General features: G+C 46.3%; 1 protein-coding gene across 2 annotated transcripts; it reads left to right on the top strand.

Moving 5' to 3' along the window:
- The first annotated feature begins 472 nt into the window (after positions 1-472).
- On the top strand, positions 473-19367 carry LOC119374506 (fumarate hydratase, mitochondrial). 2 transcript variants are annotated; one of them, XM_037644632.2, is made up of 10 exons: positions 473-778; positions 1950-2075; positions 2980-3090; positions 6662-6838; positions 7195-7350; positions 13930-14041; positions 14961-15041; positions 15198-15401; positions 17058-17274; positions 18838-19367. In XM_037644632.2, exons 1-10 carry the CDS (start codon positions 662-664, stop codon positions 19043-19045), a joined length of 1509 nt encoding a protein of 502 aa, XP_037500560.1. In that variant the 5' UTR covers positions 473-661; the 3' UTR covers positions 19046-19367. The 2 variants fall into 2 exon arrangements, with proteins under 2 accessions (XP_037500560.1, XP_037500561.1); XM_037644633.2 differs by lacking the exon at positions 473-778 and adding an exon at positions 1052-1081.
- The last annotated feature ends 1335 nt before the right edge of the window (positions 19368-20702 follow it).

The raw sequence follows: 20702 nt of genomic DNA on the forward strand, positions 1-20702 counted from the left end.
AGATAATGTTTCAGGTGATCGAGGCCATCACAGTGGTCATTTATTTAAACAAAAGAATAATCCGGCATTGCTTCGCAATGTACACATTCGCTTCTATTCATCGCCTGTCATCGCCCTTAGACAGAATTATCCATCATGCAGGAACACATTCCTGTCACTGGTTTTTGCTCAAAAACATTAGCATTTTTGGCAACGATCAACTCATCATTTATTATTGCGGCTCAGCCAGACTTGATAATTTAAATGGGAACGCCGAAGTCTTAATTTATAATAAGCGCACAGCTTTAATTAACACAACAAATACGTTCGAAGCGCAAACCAGCTAGAACGACTCGCAAGCACGCTCCGCGGTTACATAGAGAAACTTTCATCTTCCGTCACGTAACAAAACCCTGAAGCATTATGTCATACCGCGACCTCTACACCCTCAAGGCTTGCGCAAACATAGAGTTATGTACGAGGAGGCAGTGGGAAGAGAGAGCAGCAGAGGTGGCAGAGGGAGCGGAGGGAGGTCATCCGTGAGAGTCGCCGGTCAAGTTGCTTTCGTGTGGGCAGCAATTTTCCAGCGCTCGATCGCGCCGCCGCTGAAAAAACAAGACGGGTCTTTCCCCCTCATTCGTCCTCGCATTTATCACGTGCCGTTATCGGAGCTCGTACAGCCATGAAGCTGCCAGTCTCCCTCGTCTCTCAACTGCGGCACGCAGCACGGCATAACTTTTCCCGAGGAAACATGGCCCTACTGCACTCGTCTGCTAGCAGCACGGCAGCCGCCGGATCGGTACGTGAACAGCCCAGCTAGTAGATGTCGACAACAGTAACGAACACGAGCATATGTCGAGCACTTAGCGTGAATGCCGGCCCGGGCGCATCGGAGTCTCTGCGTTCCGAGTGCGCAAGGTTACACGCGAGTTTTTATCGCGCTCTCGCCGGCCGGTGCATCGGACGAGCTTGATCACCTCACGTTACCGAAGTGCCCCATAAACACACTATGTCGTGTGAACATCTTCCGTAACTTTTTAGGAATAGAGACGTACTGGTGATCGCGTCTTCAGTTTGTGAGATACATATGGCATCGACATCGGTAAGTTCTATACGTATACGGCAAACAGTGCGGTATCTGAGACGATGTAGTGAAAAACACTCGCAGCTTTCCGTGTCGCAGAGGGCATCGCGAAAAACGTTCTCAGTTTCAGAATGAACTCTATACAGCTTGTAGGACTCGAGGAATCTGAAACATCTGAACTAGTTGCACACAGTCGCCATTTCTTCTTGAACACAGTTCGGCAAGTCGGACCAGCTGTTTAAAATAATTAGTATCAGTCGCCACTAAGTAGCAAAAGATGCTAGTTTTTGTTATTTAGGATATGGTACTAGCAGCCTTCAAATAATTATAGTTATGCGGAGGCTGCTAGTCCCATATCCTGAAGAACGAAAGCCACATCTCTTGCTACTCTGTGATGACTGCTACTAATTATTTTCAACTGCTGATCTGACTTGCCGAAGTGTGTTCATGAAGAAATGGCGACTGCACGCAACTATGCAGTTAAGATGTTTCAGATTCCTCGAGCCCTACAAGCTGTATAGAGTTCATCCTAAAACCAAGAATGTTTTTTGTGTTCTCTTTGATACGGAAAGCTGCGAGTGTTTTATCGCACACGTTTTTCACTATGTTGTCATGGTAGCTCAGATACTGCACTGTTTGCCATGGCGACCCTCTGAGATCTGTGCTTGATCTTTCCGCGTTTATTCATTGTGATCCTATGTACTAATTTTGCGCATTTAGCAATCAGATAAGACCCTCTGAGCACTGCAATGCATATTGGAAAAAAATGGTGTTGCGGCATTGAACATATTGCTAGCAACACACTGTGCTTCTTATGACTGTTATGCATTTGCCTGATGTTATTTGCCACACATTTATTAGCCCTACTTTTTTTTTTTATCTGCAGGGAGACTATCGGATTGAGTCCGACACATTTGGCGAGCTGAAGGTGCCCAGCGACAAGTACTATGGAGCACAGACTATGCGTTCCATGCTCAACTTCAACATTGGTGGCGAGAACGAGAGGATGCCAGTAGGTGTCGTGGAGAAGTAAATTCATGTGGCATTGAAGCTTAAGATGTATCTAATTATCACAAAAAAGAAGGAAGGGTCTCTTAGCACTGCATCTTGTCTCTTTTCTTTACCTTGCCCTTCATTCTATTTTGTGCTAATTAGATACGTCTCAAGTCAGTAATTCGTACCAACTAGCCCATCTCTCATCTCTAGTACGGCAGTCGAACCTTTGGGGTTGTTTGAGAGCGAAGGGCCATTTCGGAATTGGCACGTTTCATTCCATGCCTTGGCGCAATTTGTGTCATTCAAGTGGTGGGCTTTAAAAACAGATATGTTCATAGCTCAGAGCAGAGCATCACTTTCCACAAGGTCTCACTTCAAAATAGTTAACTGCCTGGATTGAAATAGTAACTGAAATTAAAATTCTATATACAGAAGTTGCAAAAGTGTTTGAGTTGCAACGTAAAATATTCAGTATGCTGTACAGCAATTGGTGCCAAGAACGTAGAAAGACCTAAAATAAAACATTCAAAGCCGCTTGTATCAAAGAACTTGCCTTGCATATAGCTCGCTTGGACTCGTGTGCATGAGAGTGAACCGACTGTCATCAAACAACTTGTTGTTAGGAATAGAGGCACCGAGGTTGACTGTAACTGGAAATTCCCATGCCCTCGTAATTTTTTTTTTCATTACCCTCAATCGTTGTTTCCCCTACAAGCATCATAAACTACCTGCTGCCCTTGATCACGACCAGTATTGGCCGTTTGTAGCATCCTATGGTTGCAGAGGTTCATTCATGCATTCCATTTGCCTTACTTGAGCATTGCTTCAAGTGTGGTGACTGTGGGAAGCAGAGTGTCAAGCCGGCGCAGGTGCTTAGAATTAATTGAGCCTATCTCGTCAACGTTTCTCCACTTTTCCAGCTTCCAGTTATCAAGGCCTTTGGCATCCTCAAGAAAGCTGCGGCCATCGTAAACAAGGAATACGGCCTAGACTCTAAGCTGGCGGATGCCATCTCACGAGCGGCCGACGAGGTATGTCCACAGCGGTCACACTGCAATTGTGGTATAATTTTTTTATCCTAAAGTGCGTTATCTCGGGCAGTGAAATGCAGCCAGGGACTGCCTGGGACAACTCACAAATCAGAGAACCATTTTAGTTCATTTTCATTCTGTGCTAAGAAGACACTGTACGAGGTGTGTTAGAAAAGTATCCGACCTTATTTTTTTTGCGAGCAGCTGATGGATTTGAAACAAGCGCGCTTGCATCAGCTGACCTTGAACCTTCGTGCGCATGCGTGAATTTTTCCCGCCTGCCAATAGCGTCAGTCGCTGGGACGCAGCGTTTGAGTGAGGTCGTGCGCAGTGCTCTCGTCGGTTTTTCATTGCAAGGAAAATGACGGGGCGACTGGAGCAGTGCTACTGCATCAAATTTTGCCAGAAACTGGGCGACAGCCAAGTGGAAACCATTGGGAAGATCAAGACGGCTTTCGGTCATGACGCTATGAGCCGCACACAGATTAAGGAGTGGTACAGCCGGTTTAAAGACGGCCGCACATCGGTGGAGAGCGAGCCACGCTCGGTCGGCCATCAACATGCCGAAATGACCAGGTCATTGCCGAAGTGAACACTGTGGTGATGCGGGACCGTCGTGTGACTATCCGGGAAATTGCGGAAGAGGTGGGCATCAGCACTTTCTCTGCACATTCCATTATGACCGAAGATTTGGCCATGAAGAGAGTTGCGGCGAAATTCGTGCCGAAACTGCTCACGGTGCAGCAAAAGCAACTTCGTGTTGAAGTCTCACAGGACATGCTGGATTTCACAAGCAGTGACCCTAACTTCATGAACACCATTATCACCGGTACGACCTGGAACGGGTACGACCTGGAAACCAAATCCCAGTCGTCACAGTGGAAGCGTTCCACGTCACCAAGACCAAAGAAGGCCCGCCAAATGCGCAGCAACGTCAAAGTGATGCTGAGTGCTTTCTTTGACTCCCGCGGTGTGGTACACCATGAGTACGCACCACAGGGTCAAACAATCACCAAAGAGTACTACAGGGATGTCCTCCGTCGCCTACGTGATGCTGTGCGGTGCAAGAGACCTGAGTTGTGGTCAACAGGAAACTGGCGCATCCATCACGACTATGCTCCTGCATATTCCTCACACTTGGTTCAGACTTTTTTTGGCGAAAAGTCAGACTCCTGTAGTTCAACAGGCTCCTTACTCTCCTGATATGGCCCCCTGCGACTTCTGGCTCTTTCCCAAACTCAAGAGGACATTGAAAGGAGAGCGATTTCAGACAAAGGAGGACATTATGGCTGCAGCGACAGCTGAGCTAAACTCCATTCCGAAAGAGGCCTTCTCAGAATGCTTCCAACAGTGGCAGCACCGCTGGGAGAAGTGTGTGGAGTCCCAAGGGGACTACTTTGAGGGGGATTAGGTTTTCAACGCTCCAATTATGCCAGTTTTTTTTCATCCACCAAAGGTCGGATACTTTTCTAACAGACCTCATATACAAGTATACAACGCCAATTAATACAAAAGACGAGAACATGTTTTCACCGTTTGTATTCATTGGCATTGTATAGTTATGTACTGTGTCTGCTTAACTCTTTCGTTACCGCGACAAAATGGTTATTTTTCGTGTCCTGGGAAGAAAGTTTTTGCCAGTTTGTAAAGTACTCTAGGATACGTTGCAGCATACCAAATTATGCATAATGAAATGGTCTTTCCAAAAAAATATAAGTTGTAAAGTAACAAAAATATTGTGGAATGTATAAAAATTTGAAAGTGTGTAACGTTTTGTTGCCAGCTGATAAACAGAGCAATAAAATACCCTGTATATATGCAAAAAAACTCAGAAAAAAGAAAATTCGGAATATACATTTTGAAGATAAATGACCCAGAAATAGTATAAAAATGATAAATGTTCTACACAATGTTTCTGTTAAAATATACAAAAAAAATCTGAACCGAGATACTGCTTCGCTGCTTGTGCAATGCGGTGAAGCATTTCCTGGTTTTCGTGAGACACAAGTGCACTCGTGTACTTTTTGCATAATTTTTTTTGTCTTTTTGCGAGAATAGGCTGCTGGTGTTCCAATATAGATGGATGCCTGCGATGTGAACAACACCTATGTAAACCAGATGTGCAATGAACTTCACTAGTTCGTCTGGCGTCACCTCTTTCCAAGAGCCACCTCTCTCCGCAGAGGCTGGCATTCTAAAATATGCATCCACGCATATTTATTTGTATTTTTGCAGATAGTATTGAAAAAAAAAAAAACTAAATTATGCACACTCCTAAAACGTCTCGAGCTGCTCTGTAGTGTGGGGCCGAGATCTGCTCCGGCGGCCTTAGTGTCATGAGGCGAAGCTTTGCAGCCGGCGCCAGCACATCGTGCCCCAGCGACGTGTGGACCTCGCACGTAACCAGAGTAGCTCTAAGATTGTGTGCAAAGGTCAGCAGCTACACCTGTGCGGCGGAGGAGACCACTTGAGGCCGTAAACGAAAACCAACCCCTGACAGCTGCGGATGTCCCAGGCTGACGCAAAATATCGTCACCATCAGAGCTTGACGCTGAGGTGCTGTCATTTTCGGACTCAAAGCTCGTCGTCACTAAATTCAGGTGTGGTTGCAAGATAGTTTCGAGCGGTGCACGTGACGCCGACGCCATATTTGAGCAACTAGCGACACGAGATGCGGCCCCGTGTCTGATATAACAACAGAAGTGAAACCGAAGCTGCTGGAAACTGCCTGAAAAGGCCACGTCCACGCGTCATACATGCGGCGGACCTTTGGAAATAATTTTGGTAGAATAAATCTTCGACTCTAAACAACAGCTCTCTGGTGAATAGCTGGCATAAATTTCAGGCCATTATTACCGCTCAACACTGTAAGATTGCAAAGCTGACATCATAATTTGATATTTGACTTGCAAAAGTTCTTTTGATTACAGAACTTTCATGTTACTGAAGCATAACCCCAAGCGGCACGTATTTCTCTCAAGTTCGTCAGCCAAGCACATTTTCCCAACAACACGTGCACATTGGTTTGCGCAAAGGTCTGTCAGAAATCACTATGTTGCCACAACGGGCAAATTCGAACTGATTCTGAAAGTTCAGTGGCTGGACTAACTAGTAGGAGGTGCTAGGTGTACGAGAAACAAATTCAACATGCCAAAATCAACAATTCAAAGCATCGATCACTGGTGATCGATTTAAATAGGCATGGTAACAAAAGAGTTAACATAGGATTTAGGCGATTGAACATTAACTAGCCCACTTGTCGCTTAATTAATAATTTAAATAGTGAAGGAACTATGCTGCTTGTACTATCACCATGAGTTATCACTTTCATGCAACTTTCTGAATGCTTGGAATGTCAGAATGCCTGTAACAGAGAGTTGTGTACATGCAGATTACATTAATGGATGCGTCATGAATTTTCCTTCTTTACCCCGTGTTCAATCGCACTAGTATGTGCAGTGCTGTTTGTTTCAATATAAGCTGACGATTAACGCTTTTCTGCACTGTCATGAGTTTCTACTGACGACAACAACGACGGAACACATCAGAGCGTGGTTGTTTGACCCTGCAGGTGATTGACGGGCGGCTGGAATCGCACTTCCCGCTGGTCATCTGGCAAACCGGCTCGGGCACCCAGTCCAACATGAATGTCAACGAGGTCATTGCCAATCGGGCCATTGAGATTCTCGGAGGCAAGCTGGGCAGCAAGAGCCCTGTTCATCCTAATGACCACGTCAACAAGAGCCAGGTGGGATGGCCTTACATTGCGCAACTGCTGTATGCCACGTGACGATCGCATTGCGGAATCATCTGTAGGGGAAGCGAATCTGAACTGTGTGATAGTAGTCGTTCAGTTATTCAAAGCACTTTAGTATTTGCAGCATCTTTTATGTGTATTGTTATACGAGTAACACGACATAGAAGCACACCCAAACGCAACACTTTATTAGCCAGCCTTTGTTTTCTGTATATTCTAGCGACTTGCACCTGTGTGCTTCTTTGTTCCCAGCAGTGCCACAATGTGAACATACCTCCTTACACTTCACTTGCGCTTGCTGGTGTTGTATGTTTGCACCTTTTAACGTTAAGAAAACTCTTTTGCAGAGTTCAAACGACACGTACCCGACAGCAATGCACATTGCCGTTGCCATGGAGATCGACACGCGCCTGTTGCCGGCGCTCAAGAAGTTGCTCGATGCGCTTCGCACCAAGTCCCGGGAGTTCGACGACATTATCAAGATCGGCCGGACTCACACTCAGGTGAGCCATTGCAACGTCAAAGCACTTTTGCCTGTTTTTCTGTGACTTGCTTTACCGTGTGGTGCTTGTTGCTTTCTACTGTTGAGTACACAGGATGGTCTTCTGTTAAAGGAAATGCCGCAGTGGCATTGAAAGAGCAGTACAGTAGAACCCCGCTGTTACGTTCCTCACTGCTGCGTTTTCCCGGCTGTTACGTCGTTTTCCGCCGGTCCCGGCATAGCTCCCATAGGATACAATGTATTGGGAACCCCGCTGTTACGTCGTAACTGTCGGACCGTTCCCGTATGATACGTCGCGAAGTGCGCCCGGAGCCGACCGAGTGACTACCAAAGAGAGCGGCCATGGTGCATTTTCACGCAGCTTGGCCTCGTTTGACCGTAATATTAGCCGCATGAGAGGGGCAAGCAACAGAATCTTTCAATTGATGCAAACAAAAGCATGGCCTTCGAGATTCGAATTGCAAAGATGGCGTCTACGACGTAACTGCTCGCGAAAGCAAGGCCTTCGACATTGGCATTTACTATTGGCAAAAGCATAGCCTCTGAGATTTGTATTGCACAAACATGGCGTGTATGACGTAATTGCTTGCGAAAGCAAGGCCTTCGAGATTGGCATTCACTTCTGCCATTGCGTTGGCGTAGACTCATCATCATCGTTATTTGTCGGAGAACGGGAGGAGTTCGAGCTGGTTGGAGCTCGCATGGTCGTGCGTGCGGTTCGCGGTCGGACTCGCCGCGCCGGTCGTGATTGCGTGTGCTTAGTTCTTTCATGCCTACAGCTGTTGGTGTTAAAAAAAATCACATACGTTGGTTACATTTCTGTGGATGAGGCCGTCCTAAGCTCCGCGTTTCTATCCATCGACTAGATCGCGGCTGAGCGCGCCAATTTTCGTGCTGCTCGTAAGAATTGAAATAAAATTCTGTACCACTAAATATTTTGCCGTTTTTCCTGTTTTTCGGCTCTTACGTTTCTCGTCTCTTACGTTTATTTCCTACGGTCCCTTCAAAAATGTATCAGCGGGGTTCTACTGTATTAGATTCCTAAACTGGGTTTGCTTGGTTTGGTTCATCACGAAGAGAAGACGGTGGGACAAAAAGTACACAAACGGATAGATGCATAAATAATCAGCTGATTCTTATTCAGTACTGAATAGAGCATTTTATGAGATAGGGGCAACATCTGTCCTATTCATACTGTACATATATCTTGCCTCATCGTCTGCATTGTTTCAGTATGGTGGCTTGAGGAACAAACACTGCAGAAGTGTGTGGCGTTCAGCCATAGCCTCTAACAAGTTCTTGTATTGTAGAGTAGGCCTCACTGCACATTTGGTTTTGATACAGAAACAGTAATTAGTGGCACTGGGTGCAAATTGCATTTCGTATGTTCTTGTGGGACAGCATGGGCACTGGCCATGCCGCTTTGCAATATTGAGGTGAACAGCTGACTTTTATGTGATTAAAAGAATATGAGCATGGCAGTGCGTTCTGCCACCCACAAGTAACATTTCCATGCAAAAAAACGCCTTGAAAACATACTCTTTAGACCAATGTTTATTGGTCTTCCATTTGTCATAGAAGGACCGAGTGCTTGTTTGCAATGTATGGGGGTTTCGTTTAAAGGGGTGGTGCCATCAAATTTCGAGGCTATAACAAGCCTGTTGTGGGTTTCCTCTGTATGCAAGGACACTCCACACAAAGGGTCAGACACAGCAAACGTTTAGAATATATTTTAATTCACTTCCAAAGTGTACCTAAATGCCCATTCTCCCGATCGAAACCTATCGCTAGCGCGTCAACACTGACATAGATCTGTAGGATGGGCAACGAAAGTTGTGGTGACGTCACACCAAATCTACTGTAGTAATGTGAGTGACCTCCAGACCTCTGCCACTTCTGCAACGTACGTACTGGCTGTAGTGAACTAGAATATATTCTAGTTCACTATAGTACCGGCAAAGCATCGGTTGCTACATCACTTGCCGAGTTTTGATCGCTTCCTGATTAGTGCGTCACAGCCTTGTGTGGTCATGTGACCATGCCTCCTACACTTCTACGTCACTGCCCAACCTTGGTGCCCAGAAACCGAAACCGAAAATTGTCCACATCAATAGGCGATATTAAATTATTTAGCGAGAATACATGAATCTTGGTGCGTGCATCATGCTTCCTGGAGCTATAGGAAACGCTTACAGCAAAGAACGCGCTAGCCACAAATTTGGTGGCACCACCCTTTTAATGGAAACTGTGGCACAAAGTAACTTTGCTAACTAAATATAGAAAAAGTACCAGGTAAGGGGAATGTCAGCAGCACCGAAAGAAAACTGAAAAACAAAAAATCGAGACAAGAAAACAGAGACAGGAACAGGAATCGAAAAAGTACTGCACTCGGTTACAACCTCAGAAAAAAATTGGCCGCGTATCTGCGTGCTTCGCTGCAAATGTTGTCTAAAGACGATAGAAGAGGCACGGCGTGAGATATGGACGCCATCTGGCAATACATCGGGAAGCATGAGTGCTGTGTTGCGGGCTGGTAGTCCCGGCGCAGCGGCAGGTGAAGACCGGCGGTGACCAACGCGACCGGCGGCGACGCCAGCCAGCACGAACACGCGGTTTGGCGCGAAGCGCCGAAGCAGAAGAAACGTCTGCACTCAACGAGTACTCTCCACACACTCTTTTATTTACACGTCGCCTGGGTAAAACAGGAATGCCAGAGCGGCGCCCCATGGCATTCGTACAGTGCAATACTGAACCGAAACCGAAACACAACAATGAGCTCGTGCAAAGGGCATGGAGGAAGGCAAGTTTCAACGCAGTCGCATTTTCAGCGCAGCTTAAGAAACTAGGGTCTCTAGAATTACGCATCTATGTATTTTCTGTTAAAGGAACACACCACCTTATACCTACCTAGTGATGTTGCGCCTCAGATATGCGTAATGTTTGCTTTTTGATCAACAATGTACACAAGTATGAACCTAGTAAGCCGTTCAAGATGGCTGGCCCTTGGGCAAGTGGTTCAACTTTGGCCGGGTGGCTGAATCGAGTGACGTGCCGACAAACAGAAAGACAGACCAAAGTTTCTGCGTTTAAGTTCCCCAAGAAAGACTGTTGTCTTTAAAAATGTCAGTTCCGCCCGCAGAACCGTGGTGCGCCTGCGTTTCACCTGCGAAAGACAGTCGTGCTACCTGGTTTCCACTCGAACCACAAGTACTTTTTCTAGAATAACAGAGAGCTGAGCTAGTTGGTACGTATTCATTCTAAAAAGAGACAGGGCGTGCAAACACGGACACAAGAAAGAGATCAGGACACCACAAACGCCGACTAACAACTGAAGAGACGCACAACGGCTGAAAAGAAAGAAGGCACGAAAACTTATCTGCGCATGCCCATGCAACCGGCGAACCTATCAATCCGGCACGCGTGGCGGTCTACGTGGACCGGTCTTCCACGTAGACCGCCACGCGTGCCGGATTGATAGGTTCGCCGGTTGCATGGGCATGCGCAGATAAGTTTTCGTGCCTTCTTTCTTTTCAGCCGTTGTGCGTCTCTTCAGTTGTTAGTCGGCGTTTGTGGTGTCCTGATCTCTTTCTTGTGTCCGTGTTTGCACGCCCTGTCTCTTTTTAGAATGAATACTTTTTCTAGTACTTGGGCCCCTAAACCAACCAGAGGTCGGAATTTATGTGTGGTGTCGCAGTTGTGCACGAGTCTACAACGAACAGGTAGCCGCGAGAATTTTAGATGCGAAGCAGCGCTTTGACTCACGTGTGTAACGCCGTATGTTACGTGCGTCCGTACGAATGCGCCGCAACGCGTTCCCCTCGCCGTAGGTGTTGGAGCGTTGCCAAGTAGGTCACGCCACAGCTTTGCATTGACGTCACGCTCCCCTCGCACGCTTCCCTTGTAGGTGTGCACTGACGTCACTCTCTCCCTCACCCGCAGCATGCTCGCCGTAGCGCCCGCTCACAACACCTCTGAACGTGTCACTTCTCTCTCGCTTCATCCATGGTAGTCAAGGCGAAACGTGCGCCTGCTCCGGTCCAGCGCCTGTGTCCCGACTCTGAAGAAACAACGACTACGAAGTCTTGCCAAACGCTTCAATGAAACTTACACGAAACCCAACCAACCTCCCGTGTCTTTGCGTTTCAAACAAACATTTACTCGAGTAAACGCTACATCGAGTTTCGCTTCAAACCGTTCTTCCAGCACCCGCGTCGACGCCCGTTTCAACCGGGTCAACGCCGTGCGCACTGCTGCTGCTTCGCATCCCATCAGGGTTCCCTTCGGGAGATGGTGCAGGTTTTTTCGAAACGGTGTCTTAATAGCGGAATTATATGCATTTGTTGATATGAAAGAGGCCCTCGCTTGTTTCGCTCTTTCTTTCGCTACGCTGCATTCGTCGGTTCGTCTCTCCTCCTGGCCGAGTGCTCCTCCACACCGTCCGAGGAGGAAGAGCAGCAAGCGCGCGTACCTGCGGGCGGACAAACAGATGTTGAGGATGATGAGCAGATGACATTTTGACATCGTGGCGAGTGCCGAGGGGACGAGGAATGCCGAAAGGCACGGAGAGGAGAAGGGATTGTTTCTTGGAATTTGTGGGGCATCCACGGCTCGCAGCACTGCTGCGTTTGGCATTGTTGACCGTGGTGGCATTCTGAACTCGATGTGCATGTTTACTTGAAATGTTAAAAAAATTATCGGAGGTGGTTTAGGAGCTCTTTAATACTTCGAGGTTCACCGTCACTATTTGAAACAGTACGTTTGAATGAGCAGTGATGTCAGAGTCCCTGACGAAATTTACGAGGGCGTTTAAGCTTCCAGTCTAAAACCAGCGACACAAACGTGTGTCTGTATGACAAAGTCAGCTATCTGAAACACTGAAAAAGTGATTGATGTCACAAAAATGAGTAAGCGCTATTGGACGGAGCTTTTATGCAAGTTCTCTGTTGGAGAACGGCAGTGGCTGTGGGTAAAGCTGGCATTTTTTCCTTCGGTTGTGACCTGGTGTAGTGCACAGTTTTCAGTGTAGCTAACCGGCATTAAAGTTGACACAAAAATTTGGACACAATATGACTGTTGAATAACACTAATGGGTGCATATAGGTGCCATCTGTACAATATCAGCCACAAATACAGCCTAAAAAGTATTTTAATTGAGTTTTCAAGTTCGTGAAAGTGCCGAATCGGAAACAGAAGCAAAAGACGATGAGGTCATCGAGCGGATACCACCTACGTCACGAGTTCTAACCGGGTTACCGGAGGTGTGTACGAGACGGACAATGCTGGTAGCGACACCTGATGATGCACAGCCTAACCAGAGACCTACAATATAACATTGCAGCAACTTATCCGCTTACTGATTCTGTGTAAAGCATTAGCAGTGAGATAATTAGCAACTCATAGTATTCTCAGACAAGAACAGCAGTGCGACGGAAAAAATAGAAAAAAAGTATTCTAGTTGGACAAAACGCCACAAGATGTCGCTACGGGCTCCGCAGTTGCTGCTACTGCTGCAGCCGTCAACAGCTCCGGTAACCTGGTACCCGCAAACGTTAGGAAGTCTACAGATGAACTAAAGCTCTCTGCTGCCAGGATCATATTGCGTAATACACAGATAACTGCTTCGGCCCTCCAACGTGCGTACGCATGCTTGGTATGCCTTGAGAATGCGGTGTTGCCCAATATAAATAGGAGTCAATAAAGCGTACATCATGTCACTTGCATGTTACGCATAAACACTGTTACAGAGCGCTAAAGTTGTGATTTCACTGCTTCCTTCGTCACTTCTCGTCCTGCTACTTTACGAATGATCGGAGCGAAAATGTTTCAGCACGTCTAATGCTGCGGCTACTCCAAGCCTGGCGGTAAACGTCACCTCAGTTGGACGACGACGACAAGAACAAAATCGCTGCTACCGGCGAGATTCGCAAAGTGAATCGAGCTTTTCTTACTTACTTTTACACTCCTCCCAGCTCTTTTGTCCACCGCTGCACTAGATAAGCAATGTAGTTTGACGATCGAGGAAACAAGCACTCACAACGCTCAACACCTGCTCAACACAGCAAACGAAACAGCAGCGCTGACAACACGGCAGAAGCTGGCAAGTGATGTCACTGGCTCTCGCGGTCACCTGATCGAGTAGGCCGGCTACGTCACGGGGCCACCGAGTGCTCTTCGAAATCGAAACTGCCTCCGGTCGTAACATACGTGCATATATAAGTAAACATTCGTCTCGCGCTGGGGCAAATGAGTTTTGTTGCCGCTATTATCGAGTCAGTAAACTTTTCTGTCCACTCCTTTAAGCCTGATTGGGGTCAAATATTTCGCCAGCGATTGGCTCCATCCTGTAGCTTGCGTAAAGGAGCCAATCGCAGTGATGAAGTTCAATCCGTATCAGGCCCGATCACGATCAGTAGGGACTGTGTGACACCGGTATAAGACTAGGAAATCTAAATACTTTGTTACATTGTGGATTTCATTAAACTGTGGTCCATTATGTCAGGGTTTGACTAAATATCAGCTAGTAGTTGACATGATTATTACACCTGCATATTGATAGATATGCCTTTCGTTTTTCACGTAGGATGCCGTGCCTTTGACCTTGGGCCAGGAATTTGGTGGTTATGCTACCCAAGTTGAATATGGCATTGAGCGAGTGAAAGCAACGCTTCCTCGTCTCTATTACCTCGCTGCAGGTTAGTGTGTGCTATTCAGTCCTTGACTGGCAACTACTACATGCATAAAGTTGTGTCGTGTGGTCACTTTTCTCTGCTGTCATTTTGTCTAGCCATTTGGTTCACGCATCTCTGATTGCTTGGTTTCTTAGATTCGTGGCAAAATGACCACTTTCATTGTTGTACTCGTCTTGCTTCGTCAGTGTATGGTCATTTGATATGCTAAACTGCACATGCGGTTTAAGTAGGTTTAATATACTTTCCTGCAGTCATAATTGTGTCATTGAGGGACTTTGTGCGGGTATCAAGTTCACCAACCCTTATTGCTGACGTTATGCTAATCATAAAGATCCATTCAGGTGTCGCATTTGTGCATGGCAACATGTGTCGCCTATTAGATGCTATATAGGTATTGTGGCAAAATGTTTCAAATGAAGTAACGCTTAAAAAGAAAAAATCTATGCTCTCCACTTGAGTTGGGTCTTTGCTTTGAGAGTATTTACAACATTCGTAGCTGCTTATTTATGAATATTACAAGCAACTGATATGTATTTTAGTTCTGATGCTGACTTTGCTGTCATTTGGTATAAAAAAGAAAAAAAAAATGACAGCATTGAAGCTTGAAGCATAGTTAATTTGTTGGCAATGGCACATCTGATAGGATGCTTGTCAAAATGTGCACGACGTTCTCTTCTGCCTTACCTTCTCCATATAAGATGGCAGATACTACTATTTAATGTTCCGTTTGCTCAAATATGACAACTCAGTGGTTGCAACGTGTTTAGTATAGCTTTTTTTGAAAATGTGTTTCATGACCATTTTTTTGGCACATCCAAGTAGCATCACAACTTTTCATCAGCCATGTCATTTGCTCAGTTTTTTTTCATTAATATTGGGCTGTTGTAATTACTGCAGTTGTGTCCACTTGTGTGTTTTACAGGTGGCACGGCAGTCGGCACGGGCCTCAACACGAGGATCGGCTTTGCTGAGAAAGTGGCTGAGAAGGTCTCCCAGTTCACGGGTGAGTCGGTGGTGACCTTCAGCCAGCTAGCTATTCATCGTACCGCATATTACGAGATGCTGGTAAATGTCATAAGTGAACATCCTTAACTGCATAGTACATCGCTGCTTACGTTGCTCTGCTCTCACTTATTGAGTGGTGGATTCATCATTGCAGGCCTCCCATTTGTGACGGCACCCAACAAGTTCGAAGCGCTTGCCGCCAACGACGCCATGGTCGAGGTGTCCGGTGCGCTGAACGTACTCGCTTGCAGCTTGATGAAGATAGCCAACGACATCAGGTTCCTCGGATCGGGACCGCGGTGTGGTTTCGGCGAGCTCTCCCTGCCTGAGAATGAGCCGGGAAGCAGCATTATGCCAGGTCTCTGCATTCGCAGAACAGTAGTAGCCGTTCTGCAGCTGTGTGTATCCATACATACTTGGATCCACAAGTGTCGCAGGTGTTCAGAGTTGTCCAGTCATGCCTGTTCGAACACTCGAGGTGTATTTACTTTTGAAATTGATTTGCCGGGGTCTGCTCACTGACATGGCAGAGACGAGTTGGCAAACGAAACCATTCTGTGATGCACGATCACCTTTCCTGCTATAAAAGTGCCGAATCCTGGAGGAAACCGATTACAGCGAACTGTAGTCTGGTACCGCTTAGAAGGCAAGAGAGGCCCTGCCCATATGACCAAGGCATTGCTGGTTGCCTCCGCAACTAAAGAATAGTTCCCTTCATGAGCCACTCGGTGGAATTGCCAGTTGTCTGGCTCATGTGGTTAGTCCAGAGTGTGCACCCATTGGTGGAGGCTCGCATTCACCCGCATATGAAGAAATGCCCCTGCCTTCTAAAGCTGTATTCAACTACAATCGAGCCCGCATATATAAAACTAGCAAAAAAAACGGGAATTAGTGCAGTATATCGTATAATTCAACATTAAACTTTTAAAGAAACTACAGTATTTTTGGCGCAAATTTCGGCATGCTTGTTGGCTTCACGGTAATGCAAGAAAGGTGGTTTCATGGAAATGGGCGGGGATTTATTTTTATTATTTTTTTCACAATTTGTAGTTGGGGGTGCGGGTTATATGCAGGGGAGGGTTACATGTGAGAAAATACGGTATTCATGTAAACAGTGCCTTGACATCTTCATGCGCAGCTGTGCTTACTCATCAAGCACCGAAAGCCTCTAGTCTACCTTGGCCCTAATGTTGGCGTTGTCATACTCAGCGTGCTTCTTGAGATGCTGTACGTACCAGTGATGTCAGGCTTCGTTTCTCTACGTTCTACTGTGTTGATAATCATCAGTCTCGCGGAGAACAGCCAGGGTTTTTGCGTTTTACAGCAGCCACTGGGAGCGGAGAAGCGAACAGCAAGAGCGACGACGAGGTATCACGGAAGAAAGCACGCGATGGCAAGCGGTAGTTTCCACATGCTCTACGCGGTTCCCTCCTAATCACACTGCTCGCTCTCCCAAATGCACGTGGGACATTGCCTTCCATTAGAAAAAGCCAACTTCTTGAGGTGTTTTGCACTGCCAAATGTCCGTTATATCAAGTGTTCTGGCTATTTTTGGTTTAATGTAGCCAAGACTGAAAGTTGGGCTAGTTTTTTATACATTATACAAAAAATACAGCGCGAATGAACGGGATGAAGAACACACTACAACCCACAACACCACAACAACACAGCACTTGCGTTGTGTTACCTTTCCGTTTGCGCGGCATATTTTTCGTTCAGTGCAGCCGTAGACGTTTTGATGCATCGATGTTCAAGCACTGTTGTGTTCAAAAGTAGTTCGATATAGGTGGGTTTGACTGTATGGGTTCCTGCAATTGCATTCATCTTATGCAGTGAAGACGAATAGCAGGCTGTAGGAGATGGGCAAATGCAACCCCTTGCCCGTTAGCCAAATCCAGTTAGCTTGGATTGTGCACAAACACGTTTCATCGTGCAGCATTCTGAATTCACTGTTTGATCTAATGTGAGGTCTGCTTGCTGATGCTGTGTCTTGTCTCATCTGGGTGTACTGCAGGCAAGGTGAACCCTACACAGTGTGAGGCGGTCACCATGGTGGCTGCCCAGGTCATGGGCAACCACGTTGCCGTTACAGTCGGTGGCAGCAACGGCCACTTTGAGCTGAACGTGTTCAAGCCGCTCATCGTGTCCAACGTGCTCCGCTCGGTGCGGCTCCTGGCCGACTCGAGCGTCTCCTTCACGGACCACTGTGTGGTCGGCATTGTGCCGAACAAGTGAGCCCTTCCTTCTGTTCATAGACGATATTCCAAACCTGTCAGGCAGCTAGAATTGTGAAAACTTGTGCACTGTGGTGCCACCGCCCATTCTCGTTGAAATTTTTCATAGCAACTTGTACTACTTGCAGTGGCAACTTAGCAGATAAGATTGCGTTGCTCAACTTGAGGACGCGTGTTCGATTCCTGGCAACAGTAGCCATGTTTCAATGGGGGCGCAATGCAAGAACATCCGTATTTATTGAGAAATAATTGTGGTGGTGCGGTGAGTTTTTATTGTCTAAGGGACCCTAAGTGCAAATCACTAAATGTGAGGGGGGCTAGGGGGTGAGTGTTCACCTTGTTTCCCCCCACTTATTTGTCAGTTTGTGCTAGGTGGCCACACTATTTATAGAGTTATGCTTTGTAAAACAATCACCTGACTAACCCAGCAACAAGCTTTCATGGATTTGCTCGTATACTAGCTGGATATGTTAGCATCTTGCAGCTGTCAAGAGAACCCTGTTTCACCGCTCACTTACAGCTTTTGTGTTATTGCAGCACTCACCGTAGAAGGCTAAATGGGCAGCTAAGTGGGCAGCAGCCATCTTTAACCTCACTCCTAGTTCTGACTAAATTGGCAAAGCAGACAGCTTCGCAGAGGCAGCGTTGAAATAAAAAAGCGATGATAGCTACTTTGCTATCCGAACAAAATGGTGGCTGAGCAGAATGCTTGGAAATTTGGCAGGAAAGTAACCTGCTCACAGAAGAATGTGGTCATGCTTATACGTGTGCTTAATACAGTAAAAGCTCCTTAATCTGGATTTTACAGGACCGCAAAAACTGTCCGAATTAACCAAATTATTGAAAACAATAAATGTCTGTTACATCAAAGCACTTTCATTTTCTTCAGGAATATGCAAATCCAGTAATTATTTATAAGAGCAGTGCAAAAGCCAATATTTTAGTCATGTGCGAATTTGTTCAGTGTGAACGTGGGTCAAATCCCCCGTGTCTTAATCCGAAACATGCTCCGATCCCATACCTTATTACGTACCAACAACGCGATTGTGGATGGTGACCACGCTTTTCTGAAAGCCTGCGGCCATTTTGACTGTCCACGAATGCTGTTTTTGCTTGTTTGCGTGTACATTTGTGGCACTTTGCACTCAGCGTGCTCCAAGTATCGTCCTAATTTACCGGGTTGTGACCAAATATGGCCGCATTAACGAGAGTTTAATGCCATTAAACAATACATATGCTGGCCAGGACCAGAGAACAAGTCCGAATTATCCAATTTTACAAATGAACGAGTGTCTAATTAACAAGCTTTTACTTTTGAAGCTACAATGCATTTTTGATAGGTGCAACCGCGACACAAGTTAAAAAGAACGATTTTATGTGATTTTCTTAGCTTTCTCTTGTTAACGCGAGGCGGCATCATGTTGCATTGTCTTCCAGACCTGTTCTATTACTCCGGTTTGAAGCTGTGTTCTTAGCTGTCAGTGTTGACCGTCTTAAATGGTGGCCAGAATCGGAATGCGCGCCCTTTGATAACAGCCATCTCTTTTCCTGGCATTCCAGGGAGCGCATCTCCAAGCTGCTCAACGAGTCACTCATGCTGGTGACGGCGCTGAACCCTCACATCGGCTACGACAAGGCGGCCAAGATTGCCAAGACGGCGCACAAGGAAGGCACCACGCTCAAGGAGAGTGCCATCAAGCTCGGATACCTGACTGCCGAGGAGTTCGACAAGTGGGTCCAGCCCAAGGACATGCTGGGACCCAAGTGAAGGGCACACTGTAGTACACACTGGGAGCTACACCATCCCGTCAACATTTCGTCAGGGGGCCCCGGTGACAAGTGTTCCTCTGTTCATACAGGAACACCTCCTCCTCTCGTCTTGTCGAATCTGGTCTCGAAGTATGGCCGCACTGCTGTCCGTGCACCCACGTGCGTTTATGCCGTTCCGATTTGTGCGCCCGTGATTGACTTTCGGATGCAAGTACTGTGCCGAAGACGTGGTAACTGAAATGTTTTTATGAAAGCGTTATGAGTCTTCTTGTGTTAGGGACGATGATTTTGTGTAATGAAGGTGTCTTGTTGCAACATCACTCGCCTTCGTTCTGTCATGTGTTCCAGCTTCGAAACAAGAAAACCACGATGGATGGTTACAGTTCACAGGTTACGACTTGAAACCTAATGATAACAAACCGGCAATTTAAAAACGCCGGCAACAAATGCTGCCGCCTGTCTGCCGTGCATCTCGAAATTAATATCCTGCTCTAGAGCAGCCTTTAATATTAAAATGCCATTTTTTTCAAAGCCTTGGAAAACCCGTAAACATCATGGTGTTTTCAGAAGTTCTTGCATTTCAGATTTGCCTCAGATGTCTAGCTGCAAGACCCGTGCAATCCGATATCATAACCGTTCCAGTCCAGATAGCAGCTTCGTCTTAAGTTAGTAGTGGTTCAGTCACAATGTCAGTATTACATGAATTTTCAGCTTATGCGCAGTAAAAAAAAAAGTCACCCAGAAGTGCAAGTCCTTCGGCAAGCCGAGGGTGCCGCCAGAGCTCAAGGACTCATGGCTGCCACCTAGGGAAGGGAGCCCATCCTTCAAATCTTGCCGTCTTAAATAGAAGTTATTTCCTCCTCCTCCTAACTGAACTCAAGCACATGGCATTCAAAAAGAAATCTTGCTTTCATACTCAAAGGTGCTTTTCGGGGGCTTCGGTAATTCTAAAAATAATCTTTTCAATTATGGATCACAATACCTGTTTACTCCATTGCACAGAAGCCTTTGCTAGTGTGGTCACACTCGGCACACGTAGCAGAGTAAGCACCAGAGACTCTGCCCATGGCCAATGTGGGTTGAAGTTATTGCAGAGCAATTATAGGGTTATTGTAGAAACATCCATGACAGCCCACATTATATATGTGCTTAGTGCTCTTGTGTTTTTGGGGCAGCATAAACTATTTGGCTGGTTATCAGAACAGCATGCAGGTTGGTATGAGTAGCTACTCACATTCAAAATGCCAGCGTTCACTTATTTTAAAGATGTCTAAATAACCACATCACAATTGTCACCACGGGTCGAGACGAGCCATGTCGAGCTAATTTTCTAACGAGTTGAACTAGTCTGGAGCGCTTATTTAGTTTAATTTAGTATTCAGCGGGGTTAGAAGGTGAACAGATTTCCACAGTTCCTTCAGGTTTACCCTTTTACTTGAAGAATGTGAAGCAGGGGACATCTAAAAATGTAGGCAACGACAGAAAATGGCAAGACCTCAGACCATCTAAATGCCGTTTTATTAACTGTTGCTGCACTTTGAGCTGAAAGGGGAAAAAATTTTCATCCCTGCGTTTCTAGCAGGAGGCTACGAAAGAGATCCGTGTGAATTTCTCGGAATGAAAGGTTCCTAGCTGGCAAAAAATTCATCCCAGTC

This window comes from Rhipicephalus sanguineus, chromosome 11 (assembly GCF_013339695.2).
Source record: "Rhipicephalus sanguineus isolate Rsan-2018 chromosome 11, BIME_Rsan_1.4, whole genome shotgun sequence".
Classification (NCBI taxonomy): domain Eukaryota; kingdom Metazoa; phylum Arthropoda; class Arachnida; order Ixodida; family Ixodidae; genus Rhipicephalus; species Rhipicephalus sanguineus.